This window comes from Canis lupus, chromosome 18, assembly GCF_011100685.1.
Source record: "Canis lupus familiaris isolate Mischka breed German Shepherd chromosome 18, alternate assembly UU_Cfam_GSD_1.0, whole genome shotgun sequence".
Lineage (NCBI taxonomy): Eukaryota > Metazoa > Chordata > Mammalia > Carnivora > Canidae > Canis > Canis lupus.
Window position 1 is genome coordinate 377,667 of NC_049239.1, and position 25,102 is coordinate 402,768.

The 25,102-nt window shown below is 55.3% G+C and overlaps 1 protein-coding gene across 1 annotated transcript in view; it reads left to right on the plus strand.

The window, feature by feature from the left end:
* Positions 1-25,102, plus strand: part of ABCA13 (ATP binding cassette subfamily A member 13) — a 232,906-nt gene that overhangs the window by 93,913 nt on the left and 113,891 nt on the right. Inside the window, exons 30-37 of the mRNA XM_038562528.1 lie at positions 373-486; positions 1,552-1,642; positions 8,390-8,566; positions 9,982-10,288; positions 20,823-20,937; positions 21,933-22,262; positions 24,262-24,331; positions 24,710-24,841. Coding sequence (XP_038418456.1) covers positions 373-486; positions 1,552-1,642; positions 8,390-8,566; positions 9,982-10,288; positions 20,823-20,937; positions 21,933-22,262; positions 24,262-24,331; positions 24,710-24,841 — 1,336 coding nt within the window. The remainder of the gene's footprint in view (positions 1-372; positions 487-1,551; positions 1,643-8,389; positions 8,567-9,981; positions 10,289-20,822; positions 20,938-21,932; positions 22,263-24,261; positions 24,332-24,709; positions 24,842-25,102) is intronic.

Here is a 25,102-nt window from a genome sequence, read left to right on the forward strand (position 1 = left end):
TGCTGCCGTTGGGTTTCACGGAGCCAAGGCGTGGATGTTAGCCGAGTGTGTATTTTTAGGAGGATGTGTGGGTGTGCAGCACTGCTCGTAGCCGCCGTGTGCTGGGGACCTTGCTGCTCCCGGGAGCTCAGCCCTAGGGGACGGTGGGAGGCAGCCGATGGTCTGGGGACTCGCCTCGGAGGCCGGGACACGGGTGGGTCACCCGGCCCTGGGGAGGTTCACGGCTGCGGGCGGCAGTGGCGGATCGTGGCCCCGCTGGCTGGTGCAGCCGCAGCTGTCTCCCCGCGTCCCCGTACAGCCCCGAAGCACCCCCCTCCCCGCCCCCCAGGGCCGCAGGCCTGGAGTCACACCCGCCAACGCTTGGTTTTGCAGGCAAATCACACCTTCCACTTCGTGGACAAGCTCACGACCTTGGCAGAAACACTGTTGAAGATTTCCAGCATCTTTCAGAGCGGCGGCAGCGGCCAGATGCTTAGCCAGCTGCAGGTGAGGGGGGGGCACCCGCGGGGAGGACGAGCTGGGAAGCAAGCGCTGCCCATCGGGGATGCCCATTGGGGGCTGTTGGTGGGCAGAGGCGGCGACCCGGCGTGGAGCACGTGGGGCCGGTGAGGGGAGCCAGGCTTGCTCTGCACCACAGGCCGCTGTCGCGAGCACGACGGATGGTCTACCAGTGGCTGCTCGTTCTTCAAGTGGCATAAGCGGGGGCACGATTGCGTCCTTGTGTCTTCTGAGGGGTGTGTGGGCTTGTCCCCCGGGGTCTGTTAAGGGCTGGGCTTTGGCTCCCTGACCTCGTGGGCCAACACCCTAATGTGCCCCTGACTTGGGGCGTGGGGCCTACGCTGGCCTCCCCGGCACCCAACGACCGTGGACTCAGGACTCACGCAAGCAGGCCATGGAATAGCCGGGCTGAGCATGTGCCCATCCGCCCCCTGGGGCCTGCCAGTGGGCACCATGCCCGTGCGTGCTCCTCTGGCCTGATTCCTGTGCTCCCAATGTGTTCCCGACAGGCAGGTGAAGGCCGGCCCGACGGGCTCTCGTTCCCGGTCTGGCTGCACAGCGCTGTGTGGTCTGGGACTGGTCCTCCCCCCACCCCTCCTCAGGCCGGGACTCTGGCCGCACCAGGAGCCAACAGCCAGTCGCCAGCTGTAAAGCAGTCGGGCTGGGCCCCGGAGACCCTGCTGGGCGCGCAGGGGAGGCTGCGGTGTCCGGGTCCTCCTGCGGGTGGATGCTGCGACTGGGCTCGGTGACGTGCCGCGCCGTGCGGGCAGCAGGCGAGGGAGCAGGGCCGTGCGGACCAGCGAGCCCTGGGTGCAGCGGGGGAGGCCGGACGGGGGGAGTGACTCACTGTCCCTTCGCCCCCTGGCACGGCCGGGGCTGCCGGCACCCAGGCCGACCCAGGGCGTTCCAAGCCCCCGGGGCCCGTCCTGGAGCGGAGGGCCGGCGTTGCTGGTTCTCAGAGCGGCCCCCACAGTGCGAGCGAGACCTTGGGTAGAGCAGGTGTTTCCCGTTCGAGGAAAGGCGGTGGTCTCTACGCCGGGCTTCTCTCTTTAGGAAGCCCTGAGGAACAAGTTCGTCCGCAGCTTTGTGGAGAGCCAGCTGCACCTTGACCTAGACGCGCTGAGCGGGAAGCTTCAGACATATGGTGAGTGTGCGGGTGCGGGTGCAGGTGGGAGGGGGGCCCGCCCCCGGGCAGCCCTCGTCCTGCCTCCCCGTTTCCGAGTGATGTTGGCTGCGCTCCTCCTCTCGGGCTTCTGGAGGCTCGTCCGCAAGGCTGGGTATGCCCTGAGGTGGCTCGTACCCGGGGTTTTCTGATTTATCATTGAGTCAGGGCTTGTGCAGCAAGGGACTGGCCGAAACGGCAGCTTCTGACGTGAGGGCAGGAGTCACGGAGCCTGCACGTAAGCTCCGGAGCAAGTGAGTGGCCCTGAGTTTACAGTCGATTGAAAGCTGCTACGTCGGCTTGCAGATTCGTAGCTCGGGTTAGAAAGCTCTGGGAGCCCACCACGCTCACGCCGCGCATCCGTAGTGAGGGCACGGACTCATCTAGAGGTCGGGCAACCGCGTACTGAGCCCGCAGGACAGTCGGGGTCTGGGCCGGGACCTGGAGACCCACTGGCCGTCCAGCAGGGCGCACATGGCCGTGTGGGGGCTGCGTGGGGGCCGTGTGGGGGCCGTGTGGGGGCTGCGTGGGGGCGAAGGCACCCTGACAGGATCGAGGCTTGTGAGGTGCCCCCCAGGCCTGTGCTCAGGGGCCCAGCCCAGTCGGGGGCTAAATGGGAGTAAAGGAGGGTCCCCGGGGGCGGGGGAAGCGTGGGAGGGCATCTCTACAGCTCTGTGGCTGAGCAGCGGAGGGGCTGGTGGTGCCCGTGGCTCCACCAACCCCCCTCCCCCCAGCAGGAGGCTTGCAGGGGCTCGGAGGCTTGTGGGGGGCTCGCGGGGGCTTGCAGGGGCTCATCGGGGCTCACGGGGGCCTTGCAGGGGCTGGGGGGGCTTGTGAGGGCTCGAGGGCTCATGGGGAGCTCAGGGGGGCTTGTGGGGGCTTGTGGGGAGTTCATGGAAGCTCGGGGGGCCTTGGGGGCTCAGAGGGGTTTGTGGGGGCTCGCAGGGGCTCGTGGGGAGTTTGGGAGTGCTCACGGGGGCTCAGGGGGGCTCGTAGAGGCTTGGGGGGGCTTGTGGGAAGCTTGGAGGGTCTTGTGGGGGCTCGGGGAGGCTCGGGGGGGCTTGTGGGGGGCTCAGAAGGGCTTGTGGAGGGCTCGCAGGGGTTCGTGGGGAGCTCGGGAACACTCATGGGGGCTCAGGGGGGCTCGTGGAGGCTTGGGGGAGGTTGTGGGGGGCTTGGAGGGGCTTGTGGAGGGCTCAGGGGGCTTGCGGGGGTCGTGGGGAGCTTGGGGGGGCTCATGGAGCCTGGGGGGCTTGTGGGGGGCTTGGAGGGGCTTGTGGGGGGCTCGCAGGGATTGGGGGTGGCAGGAGGCACCATACTTCCAGTTAGGAGAGAACCAAATGTGCTAAATTCACTCCTTTAGAAAAATTACTGGTATTTAAATGATTTCCCTTTCATTTTATCTCTTAAGTGGGCTCCAGGCCCAGTGTGGAGCCCAACATGGCACTTGAACTCAGGACCCTGAGATCCGACCTGAGTGGGTCACTTAGTGGACCGAGCCACCAGGCGCCCCAAGTTAACGACATTTAAAGATAAATGTCACCGCCTCGAGTCATTTTTCAAGTAATTAAAACGTACCTTTAAAGAGCTGATGCCGTTTCTGGACTTCCTGGAGCCGCGGTCCCTGCAGTGGATCCGGGTGTCCTGCCCGAGGCAGAGGCGCAAGTGGCCCCGCTGCTGTGAACACGCGGCCTTCCCGGGAGCTTCTACGAGGGGGGCCCAGCGGCTCACGGGAGCCCCCGTGGCTCAGTAGAGTCGCTGTCAGAGCCGAGCGATGTGTGGGATGTTCCGCTTCAGCGACAGATTTCAACGTGCGCTCCCCTCTCTCTCTCCCTCTTCTAATTTTCATTTTTTGATTGCTCTTGTCGGAGGGTCATCGGTTTTCTTAGTGTTTTTTTTTTTTTTCTTAGACAAATGTTTGGCTTTAGTGATAATTCTGTGTTTTAAAAAAATTTTTTTTTAATTCTGTTTTCTATTTCATTGACTTCTGATGTTTCGCTCGCTTTTCTGTTTTTGGTTCTGTCCTTTGACTGATTTGTCTTTTTTTTTTTTTTTTTTGTAGCTTCTTGAGCGAGATGCTTAGATCTATGATTTGCACCTTTCCCCCTGGACACACACATGCTCATGACCACACGCTCCCCCCCGGACACGGCCTCGTGGCCCCTCGCGCGTTTTGCTACGTTCCACTTTCTTAGCTTCAGTGCCGTGTAGCTGTTTTTGATCCTTGGGCCGTTTGGAAGTTGATTAGCTCACTTTCTAAATACCTGTTATTTTCCATTATTTTCCATTTATCTCCGTGTTGCCGGTTTCCAGCTGCCACGGTGGTCAGAGCACCCGCTGTCAGTGCGACTGCAGTTGTTTGGACTTATTGACACCTGACACCCCCCCCCCCGCCCCCGCCCCATGGCTGGGGCGCCATCCTGTGTCTCCTGATTTGCTTTCTAAAGAATTTGATGTATTTACTTATTTGGGAAAGAGAGAGCACATGGGGGTGAAGGGGGAGGGTGGTTAGAGGCAGAGGGAGAAGCAGACGCCCCATGGAGCAGGGAGCCCAATGCAGGACTCGATCCCAGGACCCTGAGACCATGACCTGAGCCGCAGGCAGACGTGTCACCGCCTGAGCCCCCCGGGGCCCCTTGTCTGTCTAAACCCGAGGCAACCCACTGGTACCCCGAGTTCCCTGACTCTACGAGGCCACGGGGTTCATCTGCAAGCCGCCGGCTGTGTCTGCTTGGCAGCTTGGCCACCTGGCATCCAGGATGTGTCCCCTGCCCTGTGGTCCCACGAGGCCAGGTCTCTGCTCCGGGCTGCTCCCCGTCTCCCGAACAGCTCTGTAGGCGAAGCGGCCTCCCTCCCATGGCGGGCGACGACAGAGAAACTTCGCCAATCAAAGCCACTTTCCACTGCAAGGGGCGCCAGGGCGGCCCAGCAGCTTAGGCGGGTCTGGCTCCTGGTTTTGGCTCGGGTCACGGTCCAGGATCCTGGGGTCCAGCCTTGCATCGGGCTCCCGGGTTGGCATGTCCTTGTCCCACTGCTCTGCGCTCACCCGCCCACTGCCCACGTGTGCTCTCACACTCTCAGGTAAATAAAATCTTAAAAAAAACCCCACTTTCCAGCATAAAGCACAGAATCATTGGGAACTGCTCCCACGGCCAAGCCGTGCCCTGCTGACTTCTCCACCACCACTCCCGAGCTCTCCTGCGGCAGCTACCGTGCGGGGGTGATGTTACTCGTCCCTGTGCCCCCAGCTGGCTACCGCCTCCCGTGTGTCTCATGTGTCTGGCTCTTGACGGCTCCCGGGGCCTGTCACCGTGCACGGGAACCTCTGCACTCAGCCTCTACCCACCGTGCTTGGGAAACAGGGGAGCGAACGCCCACGGGGCATCCGCCGTGGCTGCTGCCACCCACAGGCACCCAGCCTTCGTGCGTGTGTGAACAGTGTCTGCAGACCCCGGGGCGTGGATGCCTCCTGGCAGTGTGCCGGGGCCCACAGAGGCACAGAGCAAACTTGGTGCACCCCCCAAAAGCATGCATCACTTTTGCTTCGGCATCTGGGGGAAAAAAGAGACATAATTTTATATAAAAACAAAAGAGGCTAGAAGATGGTAACATTTTCCTGGGGAGGAAAATCACTCATTTCACAAAGTTCTCTTCCTGGAAGGGCTCTCTTGGGGATCCCGTCTCTTCCTTGCGGACACCCCTCGGCCACCCTCCACTCTCCTGCGCTCAGGGCCCACAGCGAAGCACCCGAGAAGCACCACATGGCTTTTTGCTGCACGGAGCCGTGCCCGCTGGAGTCCCCAGGGCCACGGGATGGGGGGTGCTGGCGTCAGCTCCGCCCCTGTGTCAGCTGAGCCAGCCGTGCAGACCCTGCCATCCGTGTCTCCACAGCACATAACCTGGGTGCCCAGCTCTCTGTCTCGGTTGGGGTGGAGGTGGTGGCTGGCGATCTGGAAGTCTGCCCACCATGCGGAGCAGAGCTCTGATCGTGCGGCGGCGTTGGAGCGGGCATCCGAGGAGCCGCTATCTGCTGGGATCAAGGCAGCACCCTCCGTCTGTGCCTCTGCTGCAGGCGGGTTTTCTCTAGTCTATCAGTGACTGCGGTAGTGGACACCCCGGCGGGCGCTCAGCGTGCTCCAGACACAGTGAGCGCCAGACGGCTGACGGGCGTTTTATTTCAGGTGATCTTTAGAAAAACACCGCAGAGCAGATTATGATCGCCCGCGTTCCATGAGGATGAAACGTAGGGTCTCAGGGCCAAGCAGACACAGCTGCCCCAGGGAGTGGGGGTGGACACCCTGGCCTGACCCTGACCATGACCCGGTACGCTGCACCCCCACAGCAGATGTGGTCCAAACCGAGGGACTTCCCTTAAACTGAACCCCCGTGGCCTCTCATTGCGCGGAGAGGCCCGTGGAGGCGGGTCCTTGCGCGGTGTCTCGGCCTGGGACCCGGAAGGGGCAGAGTGAGAGCGGCAGCGAGTGGCCGGGGCTCAGGCCGCTTCTCCGTTCCTTGGGACCGTCCCGTTTCAGCCGCCGGGACAGGGTGCATGAAACCGCCTTAACCGTGTTCCCTGGCCACGGACAGTGCCAAAGCCTGGACGCGTTAACGGCTCTTTTCCACCCGCATCGAGGTGACAGGGATAGACCTTGAGGGAATTGCTCATTCATCTCTGGCCTTTGGGGCTCACGCTGCCCGTCAGAGCGGGTCCACGCTGAGCGGGTGAAGCCCGGAAGCCGGGAGGAGAGACGGGCAGGCGGACCGGCATGGAGGGAAGTGATGATGCTGAGGCCGCCCCAGGGGCGCCCGGGGAGTGGGCACGGCGGGGGGGGGGGGGCATCAGTGGGAGCCTGGGGGCATCCGGAGGTGCAGCAGGGCCTGCGGGGGGGCCACTACCTGCTACCACATGGTGGACAGGTGACAGGGCCTGCAGCTAGGGGTCGACCCGGACCGTGGGGGGACCACGAGGACCCCAGGGGCTCACGCACAGGACACTTGTGAATGGGCCACCCCAGGCTCACGCTGAGCTGCAGGGTGGGCTCAGGATCGCCCTGGTCCTGCCTGATGTGTGCTCGCTCCTTCCCTCGATGCGGCGATGGCTGCACCCCCTGAGGCATTGCCCGGTTTCTCGCAGTGACCGGTAGGGTTTGCTCACAGCGAATCCACTTCACCCTTTTAGGAGCAGGGACGCCTGGGGGCCCAGGGCGTGACCCCGGGGTCCCGGGATCGAGTCCCACATCGGGCTCCCTGCATGGAGCCTGCTTCTCCCTCTGCCTGTGTCTCTGCCTCTCTCTGTGTCTCTCATGGATAAATAAAATCTTTAAAAAAGAGTAAAGTAAGACATAGCGAGAATGTCGACCAACACGTGCTGTAAAGCATAGTCTATACTTCTACTGTGAAGACTAGAAATCATCTCCACCTGGGGTCCTTTCTAGAAGGTTCTTGTCATGCTTCCGTTTCTTGATGGATCCCCGTTGCTGGCTCTGGTTCCAGTTGTCGGCGTCCACGGCTCAGGGATGGTCCTGTGGAAGCGGGTCCCGCGGCTGAGGGACGGGCCTGGCCTCTATACTGCCCTGTGTCTATGCGGCTCTGATTTGCTGTGTGTGTGTGTGTGTGTTGTGGGTGTGTTTCCGTGTGCGGTCACCCCCCCTTGGCTGGGCCTTTCCTGTCCCTTATGACGTCCCAAGCAGTCTGCTTCTTGGGAGTCCCCTAAGGGGCGAGGCCGGAGAGGAGGGTGTGGTCCACCCCAGCAGGCTTCAAGCACGCTGCTGCAGCCCATGGTGACGCATGACCTCGGTGTCCCTGGCGGGCCTGATGGCATCTCCCTGCTCCCACCCCAGTATGCTGAGCACATCTGTAACCGCCCCCGTCCCTGGCTGGGTCCTGGGTGTGCCGCCCACACTGCCCCACTCCGCATTGTTTGGGTTTTCCACGTCTCTCCGTCCGGTGCTCCAGCTCTTCCTTGGAGCCCGACCTCACGTACCGAGTCCCCCTCGGTCTCCGGTCCGGGTGAATGGTCCACGTCCAGCCTCGGAGGCCCAGACCTTGCCAGCTTCAATCCCGGCTCCGTGTCCATTTCAAACGCGCACACCTGGGCAGGCTGGACCAGGTTTGGCTTTCCTTGGCGTCAGCGCTCCTTGATCCCAGATCGCTGTTCCTGCAGAGTTAATGTGACCGGGTGGGTGGTGTTCACAGAACACTTGCTGTGTGGCTCAGGGCTTGTTTTCTGGAATTCCTTGACACCAGGTTGGGACACTAGCATTGTTTGGCTGGGTTCTCTGTGTACAAGGCCTTCTGTGCTGCTCACGGGCTTTCCCTGGTTTCTTCTGCATGTTGCTGGCCACCTGGTGTCCCTGGGTCCCGCCCTCTGTCCCTCTATGGCTTCTTTTCATCCCCATGAATGGATCAGCATCACAGGACTGCAGAACCGGGCACCTGGCTGGCTCAGTCAGTGAAGCCTGAGGCTCTTGATCTCAGGGTCATGAATTCGAACCCCACCTTGGGTTTGGAGCCTACTTAAAAAAGAAAAAAAAACAAAAACAAAAAAACAAAAGCAAACCAAACCCAAACCCAAAACCAAAACCCAAAAGGCAGAGTTGGCACTCAGCAAATAGATAGCACATCTTCCGTAGGAACGAAGTGTGACTCTCCAGTCACGTGCTCCATTGAAGGGATTTATCTCCTCGCTGGGCTGAGAGAAGGTCATGTCCTGTTGCACTCTGTCCCCAGGAGGCGAGCTGGACAAGGTGTTTGCCCGTGGGGGTGCCGGACGCATCCGCTTCCTGGGCCGGGTCTTGGTCAACCTCTCCTCCTGTGTGGCGCTGAACCGCTTCCAGGCCCTGGAGTCTGTCGCCAGCCTGGAGGCGAAAGCCCAGGAACTCATGCGACACAACAACTTCTTGGCCAGTAAGTATCCAGCGAGAAACACACTCGGGCAGGCACAGGCTCCAGGGCGCTTGCCGCTCTGCGTCGGTCTCCCCCGCCGCGTATGACGGGGGCTTGAAAAGAAAAGACGTCCTTTCCGGTTAAAACAAAACCAAGCAGAAAGACTCACTTTGAGCGGTGAGCTGTGGCTCTTGGCGTCTCCCATCCCGGGCTGCCCGCCATTCGCGGCACCTGTTTTACTAGTTCATGGTGTTGTTTTAACGGTAAAATCTCACTTGATAAATTGCATCTCCCCGATTAAAGTCATGCTCTGGTTGCCTCCTCACTTTTACTTTGATCGCAGCAGCTTGACGCCCCGGGGGCACGTGGAGGCAGGCCACGGCCAGTTCCCCCGCTGTCACTCGTGTGCCCGTGTCCAGGATACACACCAAGCGTGCTCCGGTCTTGAATGAACACGGAGTTATTCTTTCATTTGGGTTTGCGTGCATTTGCTGAGGGCTGCCGTGACACGGGACCCCAGGCTGTGGTCTCAGCAACAGAAATCTGTTTTCTCACGGTTTGGGCCAGAAGTCTGTGGTCGAGGTGTCGACGGGGCCGGCTCCTTCTCAGGTCGAGGGGACCGTGCTCCAGCCTCCCCTCGGTGTGTCCACTGCCACCGTCTGGGCCTCATGCCGGGGTCTCTCCGTGTGGGACCACGTTCCCCTCCGAGGACACCTGGATGTCCTGGATGACAGCCCACCCTGAGGAGCTCCTCCTCCCTTGGCCTCGCTGAGGACGCGGTCTCCTCGTGCGCTCGCATTCTGCTCTGCTGGGCGCCAGGACTTGCGCGCGTGAACCCCGGAGCATCCCGTTCCACCCCCAGCATGCGTGGTGTGCGACCCTCAGAGAATTCGTATGCCCGACACGGTCCCTGTGTTTGCATTCGAGTGATCGATCCATAACCCGAAGGCACCAGTTCCTTGGTTGAAATTGGAGCCCAGCTGGGCCTCGGTACATCATGCGATGCGACAACTCTCTGTGTCCCGCGTCGCTCGCCGCTGTCACCACACCGTTGACCACATTCCCTTCCATCCCCCAATATCCTCCTCCTAACCCTGCAAACCTGTTCCTCCCCTGCCTCGTTCTCAGAAAACGGAAGATTATCTGAACAGCCTGGTGCCATTTTCCAAGTTCTATAAAAATGCGAAAGAAATCATTTTGGTACAAATTTTTCTGGGTACAGATTATCTTGTTGCAAATAATCAATGACACACGGTAACGGTATGGATTTGTGGACGGGTGCCTGCCTGCACTGCCCCCCCGGGACGCGGATCCTTCCCTGGAGGGCATGGGGCTGAGTCTGGGGGCCTGTGGGGCTTGGCCTCCCTCCACCTGCTCGGGCCGTGGGGGAGCCGCCCTGAGCGCATGGTGACCCCCGTTCCCTTTTCTGCCGGCAGGTATCATATTCAACAGTTCGCTGGCCGACCGTGACCAGGGGACGCGGCCTGTGCGGCTGCCCCCCCACATCACCTACACCATCCGAACCAGCATCTTGTACAGCATGAGGACAGATCTGGTGAAAAATCCTCTCTGGAAGTTTCATCCTCAGAACCTACCGGCCGATGGGTTCAAGTACAACTACATCTTTGTTCCCTTGCAAGACATGATCGAGAGAGCCATCATCCTGGTGCAGACGGGGCGGGAGGCCGTGGAGCCGGCCGTGCAGACGCAGGCTATCCCATACCCGTGCCACACCAGGGACCTGTGAGTAGGCCCCACACAGCCACCCGCCCGCGGGCTCCTGCTTTACAGTGAGATGTGCTTTGTGTTTGGATCTCTGAGCAGAGGATGTCTCCGAACTCCCCTGTAGGTGTTTCGAAGAGCATTTAAGGGAAGTCCACGCCTCAGTTTAATTGCGTATGATTGCCTTCCTGCATCCGGGTGACCCATTCCCAGGGGGAACTGCGGGAGATTATGGGATGGTGCGGAAGGTCACATTTGACACCAGGCGTCCGTAGCTTTAAAGACCCTTCAGGAGGAATCTGAACAGAATTCACAGGTTTCACATGCAGACCCTGAACAGTCAGTCGGCCTGCTTGCAGGGAGGGGGAGGGTTCAGAGGCCGTGGGGGTGGCTTAGGGGCTCGCGAGGCCATCTGAGGACACCTGGGGTTAGCTCCTGACCTGGCTGGTGATGTCCTTGTGGGAGAGAAGGGATGGTCGGTTATGGGCTGGAGCAGCTGGAGCACATCACTGGAAGGACAGTGGGGCCTGGGCCAGATGGGGCTTGCAGAGTGGAGCAGAGGGGGTGCCCCACTGGACGCGGACCCCCAGGTGTGGCCGGGTGGTCAAGAGCTCGGCAGCCACAGTGCTGCACGGGTGGGCTCAGCCCTGAGGGATACTCTTCCTGGAGCGTCTCGTCCTGTGTCCCAGCGAGACTCCCCGGGAGGCAGGTGTGGGGAGCACAGAAGAAGGGGGTGAAGGGAGGCCGGCAGAGGGGCCACCTGGAACCTGTCGGTGATGGGGCAGGCAGTAGATGCTCGCCCTCCAGGGGCGCCACAGAGCAGGGTCCGCTGCACAGCAGCCACCTGACCGGGGCCACGCCCCCTGACCGGACACCTGCCTCGCTCCCTCCTTGCCTGGCCGCACACCTTCCGCACCACGGCTCCCTGGAGCCTTTTCATGAAGCAAAACCTGGTTGCTCAGGAGGTACCCTCCCGGGGCGGCCTGAGCACAGGCTGCACCCGCGTGGTTGCTTCTCTAGGGGTGTCAGAGCGCGGTGCCCAGGCAGAGGGTCAGGAGCAAGACACCGTTTGGAGACAGAGGTCATCAGATGACCAGGGTGCCATTGGAACCAGGACTGCCTCGCTATGCGGATCATCTGAAAGCCCCTTACCCTCCATCTTTGTAAAGTGAAGACTACTTTCAAAGTGATGATCGTTTTGGCTTTGGATGTTTTCAGCCATTCCTTCTCTGCTCCTGAACTATTTTTTCTTGGAGAAAATATCATCTAGAGCAAAATTTGAGAAAATGGCTTTTTTCTGGCCAAGTGTTGTGTAAAAACCTCACAACAGCCCCAGTGCCAGGGCGTTGTGGGGATGAATGTCCCGTTTCCAGATACCGGGAGAAATGGACTTTTTATGATGCTGTCCCTTAGCCGAATCTCGGGAAGATGGGATTCTGAAAGCCTCTCTCTAGCTCCAAAGCATGCTGTCGATGTTCCCCCTGGAAGAGGGGCTGGGGCGAGCAAGTAGGAGGGGCAGGTTCCCTCCCTCTGGTGCAGGGGAGCCTGGGGTTTGCCCCCAGGAGGGTGCACTGCGCAGAACGGCCCCATCTCTGCAAACGTCCTCATGGCAAGTCGGAGGTGGCCCGCGTGGTGGCCAGCTTTCCCTCCGAGCCGACCATGGTGCTCGGCTAATGGGCTTTGTGAGGAGGAAGGGCCCCATGTGCTTTCTCACCCCTTGTGAATGGGACCCATTCAGGCCTCAGGCTGGAGGGAGACACGGTGACTCAGCGACTCTGTCCGTCAGTCGTTACTCACATTGAGAGTAGCTGCCATCTGTCCCCACCGTCATCATATATTGTCACACAGTATGGACCATGCTGTACTTTCTGTCTCCCTGACCTACTTGGTTTATAACGAGAAGCTTGTCTGTTTTCATCCCTGTCACCGATGCCGCCCATCCTGTCCCTTCTCCCTTCTGGAAACCGCCACTTTGTTCTCCGTAGTTATGAATCTGTTTCTGTTTTTTTTTTTTTTTTTTTTTCCCTTTATTATTAGTGCTGTTTGTTTATTTTGGTCTTTTTTACTTTCCACATAGAAGGAGAATCACGTGGTGTTTGTTGTTCTCTGACTTGTCTCACTCATCATAAGACCCTCTAGGTCCATCCATGTCATTGGAAACGGCAAGATCTCATTCTTTTTACAGCTGGGTAATATTCTATTGTATACTTTGGAATATATGGTATATGGTCTATAGACCCAGGGTCATCACAGGACCTGCAGCCCCATGGGTCGACACATTCCTGCCCTGCGCTGCCTGAGCCATGTGTCTGTCTACGGCCCTGGACCATGGGGTTGTGGGGTCACTTTTACTCATTCCCTCCTCGGATACCGTAGGATTTCACGATTTCTCAGAAGCCTCTGTTTTAGTCCTTTGAAGCACGAGAAGCAGTAGCCTCATTTTCTGAGAGTCAAGTCTTGGAGGCCCTCATCGCCATATATCCTTCTGTTCTGTCTGGTTTCTAGTGATGTCCTTACCTGAAGGCTCGGTGGGCCTGTGGGAGGTGGAGGCCCAGTGGAGAGATCCTATAAGGCCCTGGTCCTCGGCCACCAGGGTGATGGCTCTGAAGCATGGTGCCGACCCCCAACCACGCTTGTGGGAGGTTTTTAGTAGCTCCTGCTACTTGCAGAATGAGTTATACAGTCGTTAATGGACTCATTTGTTTGACTATTTACTATGTACTATGTGTCTGTCTCCAGACGCGGGTGGGTCAGTGAAGGGACAGGTGAAGTCACCCGCTCCCAAGCCCAAGTTGAGGGAAGCAGGGTCTACACATACAATAAAGTAAACACTTGAATTGAGCCCTGGAGGGAGGTAAGAGCCCTGCTGGTGTGGGATGAGGATGGCAAGGCTTCCAGAGGAATTATTAATGTGGCCAAGGGCAGCCTTGCCAGGGAAGTGACATTCAGTCTATTAAACAAGAAAAATTCAACTGAGTAAATTTAAAGATCAAATGGGCTTTATTCAGGGTTCCCGAATCAGGCATCAGGCATCATCTCATGTGGCAAATACGAAGAAGCTCCCAGAGCGGGAGAAAGGGAAAGGCTTGTCAGGGCAAAAGGAGAACATTCAGAGGATATTATTAGCAAAGAGCACATTGTTTCAGGCCAGGTTACCCTCCGAGGGGAACACAGGGGGCATCTCTGCAGCGCTGACCAGGTGATTCCAGGTTGACTGGTGGCTGGAGCTGCAATTGGGCTTCGCTCGCTGATGTGGCTCAGCACAAGTGACCCATGTTTTGGGCCTGTTCTCTCTCTCTCTCTCTCTCTCTCTCTCAAAGATTTATTTATTTATTTGAGAGAGAAAAGGTGAGAGTGAGGGAGTTGGGGGGGGGGGGCAAGGGAGGAGAGAGAAAATCCTAAGCAGAGTCCCTGCTGAGCCTGGAGCCCAGTCTTACAACTTTGAGATCCTGACCTGGCTGAGCAGGAGCCTGCTTCTCCCTCTTTCCTTCCTACTCCTATTCTCTCCATCACTTAGTCTCTTTCTCAAATGAGTAAATAAAATATTTTTAAAAAAGAAAGAAAACTTGCCTTTGGAGCCAGGTCCTCCTCTTGCTGGTCACAGACCTCGGGCCAGTGATGTGACGCTTGCTGGTGGGGATCCCTGCCGGGATCGGGATGCTTATTGCCCGCCGGCCCACCTCACTGGCTTGCAGGGCACAGCGGTGGTGTGCTGCTGAAAACCAGACCTGGGGAGGGGACGAGACCTGCCTGTGAGCACCTAGGGCGATCTGGGGGCCGTGGAGGGAGGCAGGGGAGCAGCGGGCAGAGGCCGAGCTGCTGGGGATGTGGAGGCCGCTCTGCACTTTGGACACAAGCCCTGCATCTTGAGTGAGAAAAACAAAAGCCAGTCCCTCTGGTTCTTTCCCTCTCCTGTCCTCTTTGAACTCGGTGGCTGCAGCTGCGGCTAATAGAGGCCAGCAGCAGGCAGAGGAGACGCTAGACAAGGGGTCATTAGAATGTAAATCCAGCATTCGCCACCTTCAGGAAAAGAGCTGGTGCCAATGAATGTTTCTGAAGATCAGAGCGTCCTTTCCTAGATGCTTAGTAAATCAGCGGTTTGATTTCCTGTTTGCAGACTTTGGCTGAAGGTACTTTTGTCTGAGTTCCAGACTAGGAGTGAATAGTCGGAAGCATCTGGAAAACACCTGGTTGATTTATGCGGTGTGGACAGTAGGGGGCAGATGGAATCCTATTCTGACCTCCCTGACTTTTATATGTTTCTTTTTTTATTGTGAGTTTTATAAACAAATGAATATCAAGGGTTGAGACAACAGAGGGAAAAAAATCCTACTTCATACCCTCTTCTTACACGTCAGTTCTATTTTGTTTTGTTTTCGAACTGCTCTTCCACGCGTTGTCGTGGTGATGCGCATGTCACATACCGGACGTCATGAATCTTGCTAAGACACAGGTGCCTGCGCTGGTTCTTTGGAAAACAGTGTGTCCAGCACTTGCCAGGTGTCAGGTACCGTGGGCTCCTGGGTTCCTGGCAGGAAGAAAAGGTGTTCACTCAACGTGAGGCTCGAACTCACATCCTCAGGAGCAAGGGTCACGTGCTCCACCACCTGAGTCAGGCCGATGCTGCAATTTTATCTTATTCTATTTATTTATTTATTTATTTTTTTTTTATTTATTTATTTTTGCAGTTTTAAAATACATTACATGTACAAGGGCCTTCGGTATGTTCTGCTTCTCTTTTTCCATTTTCATGGAACTATATTTGGACTTTATTTATCGATTCTCTCTGAATACTTGGAATATGGGTGCCGATGGTCTTCGTCTCCCAAGAACTGTTTGAGTAAAGTTTCTATTAATTTCCAAGTGGAAGTCCTCGGGAATTTCCAAAGTTACTAAGTGTACTTTTAATAAGAAAAAAATAAGGGGCACCTGGGTGGCTCTGTTGGTGAAGTAGCTGCCTCTGGCACAGGTCATGATCCTAGCATCAGGTCAAGCACTGAGCATCATTGGGCTCCCTGCTCCTCTCCCTCTGCCACTCCACCTGCTTGTGCTCTCTCTCTCTCTCAAATAAAATATTAAAAAAAAATAAAATAGAAACTATTCTGTGATAGCATTTTTTTCAATCAGATTGACAAACACTCAAAAAGGCACCCTATGCTAACTGCCACCTCCTGTGGGTGTACCCTAATTTTTGCATTGACTTCAGAAAGCATCTTTATCACGTCCACATTTTGAATTAATAGCATTTCTCCCTGTCAGCTAATAGATAATCTCCTCTTGTGAATGATTCTTGGGCCCTTGGGAAGAATTTCTAATTTCTTTTTTTGGGAGCACAGAATCGATCCATATTCACTTTGTTATTTAGGGATTCTCTTTCCTTGATGTGCATCCTTTCATGTGTCCTGGACTAAGGCACATAGGTCATGGTCCCCCTCCTACTTGGTTGTCCCTCTCTCTTTTCCTGTGCTGAGCACAGATGTGAACTACTGTCTTTGGAGTCCTAGTTAATGCTTCGTGCACATAAGTTAATGTGATGATCCCTGCTTGCTTCCCTTCCTTCCTTTCTCTCTCCCCCTCTCGCTCTCTTCCCTACATCTCTGTGTTCCCATTTGCTTGATGTGCCATGTGCCTCTGCCCTTAGACTTTTCTGAAATGTTTTGTTTTGGGTGTGTCTCTTGTATGTTTCATATACCTTCTTATTTAGGTGACAGTAGGTGTGTAATAGGATGAAGTGAACTTCCTTGTATAGATAGTCTTAGGTATTTTTCTATACTTGTAATTTTGCTTTTAAACTCATATTTAGGGGCACCTGGGTGGCTCAGCGGTTGAGCATCTGCCTTGGGCTCAGGGTGTGATCCCGGAGTCCTGGGATCGAGTCCCTCATCAGTGTCCCCGTAGGGAGCCTGCTTCTCCCTCTGCCTGTGTCTCTGCCTTTCTCTGTGTCTCTCATGAATAAATAAATAAAATCTTTTAAAAAAAAGAAACCTCATATTTAGTGATGCTTTATTGTTGTTCTAGTGGATATCTTATAGTTGCAACATCATATGAGTAATATCAACCCTTTATTTTTTTATGATGTGAAATAAAAGCAAAGTAATTTCTCTTTCTCCATCAGTAAATTTTCTTCTCCATCATGCAATTTTCGTTGATATTATCCAGTGTCTTAGATTATACCATGAAAGACACCTACTTATAATCTGTGAACTTTGAACAAATACCCTCTAATTTTCACACTTGCCAACTTATTCTCTCTGATTCATTTCTCCTAACCTTCTAATTATCGTTTGTTGTATCATTTCTACGTTTCAGGGAACATAACATTTCCTGTCTGTCTTGTCATATGAATTTCCATTTTTGTTTTAGTCTTTCTTTTACTGGAACCACATGTTCATTGCTGAGCATTATCCTAATACTGTAATTTACCGGTCATCCTTGGGTGGGCCAAAATTTGTCTTCTAGTAATTTCTTTAGGATGATCATATGAGGTCATACAACCTGCGTTCTTACATCCTTAACTCTTTGCAGTTTTATATTTGTTTTTTTTAACAATAAGTTTATTTTTTATTGGTGTTCAATTTGCCAACAACCAGTGCTCACCCCTTCAAGTGCCCCCCTCAGTGCCCGCCACCCAGTCACTCCCCTCTTCCCCTTCCACCACCCCTAGTTCATTTCCCAGAGTTAGGAGTCTTCCATGTTCTGTCGCCCTTTCTCATATTTCCTACCCATTTCTTCTCCCTTCCCCTCTATTCCCTTTCACTATTATTTATATTCCCCAAATGAATTATATTTGAAAGGCAGCTTGGCTGGATATGAAATCCTTCACTCAGTATTTCCTCAAGTATCTTGTAGAAATAACTCCATTATCTGTGGCCTTGAATGCGATTATGGAGCAATCTGAGGCCACTTTGATGTTTTCCTGCTTTTATTTGACCTGTTAATTTTGGGGAGTTGCTGGTGACTTCAAAATTGAGTGAATTAAAAAAAATTGAGTGAATTTAGTGGGATACATTTCACTGTTGACCATTCTAGGATAATTTTGCATGGTGCAGGATAAGACCTTTCAATGTGTAGATTCAGGTTTAAGTTTCCTTGTATGGAAATTTTGACAGATCTTTTTCAGAGTCTCCAATTGCACGGATTTCTTTTCCCTGCATTTCTTATCCATAAAATTTTCCTACTTTACAAAAAAAAAAATGCCTTGTATCACTTCTGATTCTCTTCGTTGTGTTTCTTACGTCAATTTTTCATGGTCCCATACCACGTTTTATGCAGTATCGACATGTGCTTCTTCCAATTATATCTTTGTCTGATGGGTACTGTTTTCCTTCTATTTCTTTCTAGGTTTTTCCAGTACACACTTCCTTTCGTCTTGCTGTCTTGCCACCTCATCACTGAATTGTAACAATTCTGCTACAGGGTGGTTTTTTTAATGTATGGAATTCCCTTTTTAAATATTTTTACATTTATAGCAAAAAATATGTTCACTGTTTTCATCTGCTTCACGGTACCATCTTTTGGGTTTATTTTTTTCATTTGTTACTAACTGTGGGTCTCAACCACCTTTATCCCTTACATAAATGTGCTGGATTTGTGTTCTTATTGTTGTTACTCGTTCTGAATGAATTGGATATTCCTGACAAGTCGTTTGCAAGGGGTCCCATTAGTGGTGAGGACCAGGTGACATTCCTGTGGCCACAAGGGCTGAGAGCTTCCTGCAGATACATGTGTTCTTCGCATAACAGTAGGGTCTGGGTGCAGGAGTGGCTTCTAGTACCACCCTCCCCTTAACATGCAGCTTGGCATCCACTTAACACATCCTGTTCCATATGCTGTACCCTGGATCGTGCCCAGGACTTTAAGAAGAGCAGTTTGACGACACCTTCTAGATCTGCAGAGTGTGGGCTTTGCTACTGGTATCTCCCTTACCTACTTTGTGTGACTCCTTCTTGACCTTGATTATTTTAGCAGCTGTTTCAAATACTTCCAAGCATTTGTCAAAATCAGAACAAACATTTTTCCCTTCTCGTTGACTAGGGGCTGATTCTCAGCAGCAGATTAGGCAAGGGAGAGGCACACAGCCACGTACTACCATTTCTCACTCCACACACTTTCTCCCAAGTGGCCTCACTCAGGCTGTACGTGCAGAGTGTCTGGACGTTCTCTGGCTCCGGGGTAGTGGCTGTAAGAACTCCAGAACTGGGTTTATTCCACTGCAGACCTGTCATGACTTTCTCCTTTACAAAGGTGGAGGGTCCATAGGACATGCACATCATAGCCCCAGACCCACAGAGAATCCCCACCCAGTGTGACTTCTGGGCAGTAACTTGGGTGGAACCTTAATATTTGTGTGTGATACTAATTGGCTGTTTGTAAGACGTTGCTGGAAGTACAGACTCCGATAGCCATCAATTCCAGTGCTTTTAAGTAAAAAAGATAAAGTTCACGAACACGTAGATAGATTCTTTTCAACCCCCCGCACCCAAACTCTGTATTAGTTGTTTCTAACTTTACGAGTGATCCAAGCTTCATTTTTGTGGTAAATTGGGCTAGCCCGGGAGAAGTGATGTCACCTGTGGGGTATACAGGGGTATATACTGTATGGTGTTCCCGTTCACAGACTTTTACTTGCACTGGACACTATGAAAAACAAGGACTAAAAAATCCCAGAAAATTCATGAAACTGAGTAGCGTGTGAGTTACCTATTTAGCTTCACCGTATAACATACAAGTTAACTGATATTTAGCTTTAAAATGTGATGCACAAAGTTGATGGCTCAGCATAGTCATCTTAGGTAGAAAAATGAATAAAAATAAGTTAATCCCCCTTCCCTTTTTTTTTCATGCACTTACGGTTTCATTGACAAATATTTGGCTCCTGCTGCGTGGCCTGTCTTTGCCAAGCCGAGGAGTGGGAGGCCTTCCCCAACAGGCCCAACCACCCAGTGTGAAGGGCAGATGGTTAACACTCTGAAGGGAGGTCTGGAGGGGGGGGGTCCCTTCAAGGCTGTTGCAGCAGGGACCTCGCTAGCCGGTCCCATCCCCAGGTCAGCATCTTTGTCTGCACCCTTGTCCATCTACACTGCTGCACGTCCACTGTGACCTTCCCACGTTCTCCTCCTGGGCTTTGCCACCTCCACTTCTCTGTCGTCACTGCATTCAGTGCTCTGCTTAAAAACCACACACCTGATAGGTTCCCTCCCCTCCTTCCAAAACTCTTTCGTGGAATTCCTTTGTTTTTTGAGTAAACCTGCTGTCACCTAGACCCACAAAGTCCTCCTAGGGTTCTGGCCCCGCTCATGTGCCGCCTCCACCTCCTAACCTGACTTCAGATTCCTGCGATCTCTGCAGGATTCATTTCCACCTGTTCTGCCCTCTGATGTCTCTTCCACGGACGCCTTGGCTAACTACCCTGTTGCAGATAACATTCCTCCCCACTAGGGCTAGTGCTGGTCTTCCACATGCTCGACCACGTGTGTCTTCTCATCCTGGCTTACGTCAGGTGTGCCCCAGCCCCACCAGAACACAGGCTCCTCCATGACAGGACCTTTCTCTGGTTTGCTCACGGACCACATGGCCCATCAAATGGCTTGCCCCTCTCGGCGGCCCCCATGATGGATCAAATCATGAGTGTGTGGCCCAGAGCTCAGGGGGCGTGGGGTGAGGAGGCGGGGCCCCGGTTGGGGTGGGAATCCCGTATTTACAGCGGAAGTCACAGTGAAGGGACAGAGACAGAAGGAAAGTCAGGTTCTAGAAGCAAAAGGAAGAAGGGAAGGAGGGACCAGTCACTGGAACCAAACCCCCAAGAAGTCAAGAAGGAAAATGATGGAGAAATGCTCCTTGGGTGTGAGGCGTGGCCGTAACGGGCCTTCTGGAGGTCGGCCGTGTCAAGTTGCATTGGACAGGGAAGCTCGTGGGTGAGGTCGGGGAGTGAGTGGGGAGGAAGAGCCAGGGAGACTTTCTTTCTTTTAAAGATTTTATTTATGAGCGAGCGAGCATGAGCACGGGAGGAGAGGCAGAGGGGAGGGACAAGCGGGCTCCGTACTCACTGTGGAGCCCAGTGAGGGTCTTGTCTTATGACCTGAGCTGAAGCTGAGTCTGGCACGTAACCGACCGGGCCCCCGGGCGCCCCACGGTGGGGAGACTTCGAGCGGCCACTTGTCAGGTATCTTGTAGGCGATCATCCACAGTCACCGGAGACGGTCGATGGGAGATAGACTGGTCTCCCCTGACGGGGAAGTTGTGATCATGGGGTAACGGCCGATTTCCTTCTTCCCACCCGCTCTGCCAAGGAGTGTGTCAGAGAGCAGTGACGGGGCGGGGGCAGTGGCCGCTCAAGGGACCTCCAGCCAGCGAGCGTCCTTCGTGACTTTGCACACCTCCCGGGACACCACCAGCCGACCTAAGTCACAGGCCCGTGGAAGTGGCCGCACGAGCTATTGCTCCGTAGAAGGGTTTGAGGCTTGTAAGGACGACAGGGAAAGCAGGCACATGGGACCCGATCCCGAGCGGAACGCGCCCCTTGGCCTCGGACGCTCACGGGATCCTTCCCTTGCAGATTCTTGAACAACGTCGGTTTCTTCTTCCCTCTGATAATGATGCTGACGTGGATGGTGTCTGTGGCCAGCATGGTCCGAAGGCTGGTTTACGAGCGACAGATCCAGATAGAGGAGGTAATCGGCGGGGGTGGGCGGGCGTCCTGGCCCGTAGCCACCCCCTCAGCCGGGGTCCCCATGCCCGGGGCGGGGCGGGGGGTCTAGGGAAAGCATTTCCCGCCCGCCAGGGTTAGCAGGTGTTTCCTGTGGGGCTGTGAGGGAGCCCAGGACGGGTGGCCAGGTTGCTCACTTGCCAATTTTTACATGACCCGGAAAGGCCCAAGGGCGCACTTCCCGCCTTGACTTGCGGGGCGATTCCTTCGCGGGCAGCCTCGCCGTTTTGGCTTTAACATCATTAAAACTTGGAACAGTTGCAACTGCTTTTAAGGATGACCGTCCCGGGTGGAGGCTGGTGTCCGGGGAGGACCGGTGTGCACGTTGCCCGCTGGCCTCCTGTCCTTTGGTGCAGCTGCTTCCTGCATTGTTCGCGCACTTAGAACCGACTTATCCCTGCATTTCTGTGTTTCCCCCTCCAGCAGGGCCCCGGGTGGGGGGCTGGGGTCGAGGCCCGGCCGCACCGACCTGGTCTCCTTTGCCAGTGGCCAGCCGTACACCCGCGGCCTCCCGGGGAGTTCTGGGCTGAAAACCCATGGGTTTACCGATGTGATTCCGTTACCATCACTTCAGGCCGCGTCGTTGTGTGGAAAGCCTTCCAGCCCGGGCGTGGGAAGGCCACGGTCCCCCTTCCCTGCTTTGCGCTCTTTGTCCTCATTAAACCCAACCAATAGAGCCAAAATGATGAAAAATAAAAACGAAGGAAAACAACCAAAAATAAATAAATAAATAAATAAATAAATAAATAAATAAATAAGGGGGGAGGGTGTGGAAGAAAGAAAACCAGCAGCGACCAAATGGACGAGGCAGCGTGGGGCAGGCTCCCAGCCCTGAGGTCCCCGGGGCGCCCGCCACACCGGGGCCCGGGCTCCAGGGAAGCGTCGGGTGCGGCCTCACCCGGGTCTCATCTCCTTCTCGGCCTTGGGGTGATCACCGTGCTCTCCCTTCCTCCTCGGCAGTACATGAGGATGATGGGGGTGCACCCCACGGTCCTCTTCCTGGCCTGGTTCCTGGAGAACGTGGCCACGTTGGCCCTGAGCAGTGCCGCGCTGGCCGTCATTCTGAAGGCGAGCGGCATCTTCGCCCACAGCAACGCCTGCATCGTTTTCCTCTTTCTCCTGGATTTCGGGGTGTCGGTCGTCATGCTGAGTTACCTCCTGGGTGCGTTCTTCAGCCGAGCGAACACAGCAGCCCTGTGGGCCAGCCTGGTGTACATGATCAGCTTCCTGCCCTACATCGTGCTGCTGGTTCTCCGTAACCAATTAAGTGTCATCGTTCAGATGTTTCTGGTAAGTGGGGTTTTTGTTTCGTTCTGTTGCTGTTTTTAGAAACGCACAACACAACCGCTGCACCCACCCAGCAGTCGGTCCCCGCAGCACTTTTTGGAAATTGGTAGCACCTTAGAGGCAGCACAGGACCTCTGTGTCTCATTGTTTGCCGGATGGAAAGCAGTAGATTTCCAGAGCTGTTTTATTTATTTATTATTTATTTTTAAAAAAAGATTTATTTATTTATGGTAGACATAGAGAGAGAGAGAGAGGCAGAGACACAGGCAGAGGGAGAAGCAGGCTCCACGCAGGGAGCCCAACGCGGGACTTGATCCCGGGACCCCGGGGTCATGCCCTGGGCCGAAGGCAGGCGCACGCTGAGCCCCCTGGGGATACCCTCAGAGCTGTTTTAGAAGCAAAAGATAAGCATTTCTCCTGGAGCATCAGGGATGACGTCATGTCGGGTGGAAGGATCCCTCCACTAGCAACGTCACAATTGTTCCACCGTTTAAGGCACCTCCCGAAAAAGTACGAGAATTCTTTTCCGTGCTCGATGTGATGTACGGACCAGAGAGGTGCCTGGACCAGAGAGGTGCCCATTCCCTGTTTGATGAGAGCTGCCTGGGGAGCACGGAGCCGGGAGGGAGCAGGGAACTGCGTCCTCGTGGACGGGACATGCGCGTGGCTCTGAGGACGGTCAACTGCAGGGCACCAGCCCGTATTTCAATTCCCCCCGCAGGTCAGGCCAGGTCCCCAAACTGCAGCCTGCTGGGAGGTGTGAGGAGAGTCCTGAGGGAGCATTTGGAAGGTTCCCAGGATGGTGGACCCTCGGGGCTCCTGTGGGGTTCCCTGAAGGCCGGCAGAGGTCAAGGTGGCAGCTGATGTACCCTCTCCCATGGGGATGGGGTCCCTTGTCTGCTCGTCCGGAGTCTCTGCGTGAAATACCTCTGTACACATCGTACACCTCCAGGGCTCCTGCTGGCCGTTTCCCCACAGCACCGATGCGTGTGCCTGACAAGCAATTGCCGCCTTTGTTATCATTATTATTTAAGATTTTATTTATTTGAGGACGCATGTGTGCACAGGCAGGGGGAGGGCAGAGGCAGAGGGAGAAGCAGGGTCCCCGCGGAGCCAGAAGCCCGATGTGGGGCTCGACCCCAGAACCCCCAGATCATGGCCTGAGCTGAAGGCAGATGCCTCACCGGCTGAGCCCCCCGGGTGCCCCGAAATGCTGCCTGTAATCAGCATTTTATCCATCGATAGGTGCTCACAGTTCCAATTAGCTTATGTCACACCTGCTGTGATTGGTAACCAATAATTGATAACCAATAATTTCGGCTGAGTGTTAACGAGCTGTTTGCTGGACCATTAACATGAAACACGGGGACCATTCACCCCCAGCCCCACCTCCTTACATGTAGGAGAACCTGTGGATCACCTGCGTGAATTCCAAGTACGGTTGTGCGTGTTTCCGTGCTGCAGTGTGCAGCGTCTGGTGCCCCTGTTACACGCTCAGATGTCTCCTAGCCCCCCCACCCCCCATCCCTGCCCTGGAAATAATCAAACTCTGGTACACGGCGATCCTCTTAAGCGTAAAACGCTTTCCCAGGGCACTTTTTTGTGGACAAAGGACCTTGCAATGGAAATAAGGCCTTTCCAGTGCCGAATGGTGCACGTGCTCCATCGGGTGCTGCCCCTGCTCCGGCGCGTTCGCTTAACCTAAGAAAGGGGCAGTCGCCACGCTCCGTTTGCTGCTATTTTGCACGCTTTCCCGTGTGCAGCGTCTTGGGCTTGCGGTGCTCGGAGCATCGCAGCAGAGACACAAGCCCCTTTCGCGTTCACAACTAGCTTGCTCTGCTGCTTCCAGAACGGGCTGACGTTGGGCCCGGCCGCCCAGGGCCCGCATGCCCGTGGGCGCCCAGAGCCGCAGCCCACCCACCTCGGTGGGGACGAGCGCCGTGCTTGCTGGGGTCCGCACACGCGCTAACACGCTGTTTCCCCCTCCCTGTGCCGCGGGCAGTGTCTGCTCTCCACCACCGCCTTTGGACAAGGAGTGTTCTTCGTCACCTTCCTCGAAGGGCAAGAGGCAGGTAAGGGATGCTCCGCGGCACAGAGATCAGTGAGTCAGACTGGTGGGGTCGGGCGGCTGCGGGCGGGCGGGCGGCGTGCAGGGCGGAGGCCGGGATGGGGGGAGGCAGCAGTGGGGGCAGAAGGGATGCGGCGCTGCACACGGTCACACATGTCCGAGACTGGCCTGTGGCTAACGCCAGGCCCCCCGGGAGCCTGGAAATCGCCGTGCAGCTCAGCAGCCTCATGATTTGCTGGAAGACCCGCGATCCCCGGGGTGACCTGCAGCTCTTGGCTGCGCTCAGCTTTGCTCTGAGCCTCCAGGACGTGGGAATGTGCTGCCGCAGTCAGCCCCACAACGGCATGTGCGATTCCGACCCTGACCTTGTCCTTCCTTCTAGGGGTTCAGTGGGATAACCTGTCCCAGCCCCCGGAACAAATGGGCATGACCTTCGGCTGGGTTTGCTGGATGATCCTCTTCGATTCAGGCCTCTATTTCGTATGTGGATGGTACCTGAACAACTTGGTTCCTGGTAAGAATTCTGCAAGTGAAAAAAAAAATGCTAAAATAAGCTTCAAAAAAGAAAAAAAAAAGCCCTAAACCCAGTTTCAATCAGTATGTGTGAATATCAGAATGATTGCTTATTCTTGACCTCAGGCTCAGAAAGGGGGCCGGTACGGTGTATCGTCGAGGGGACGGTGAAAGTTCGAGTCCTGAGTGGCAGGTGAAGCCACCTGAGGTCGGGACGGGGGCGCCCGGGGTCACCCACCGACGGTCACGGTTCCCTCGCTGG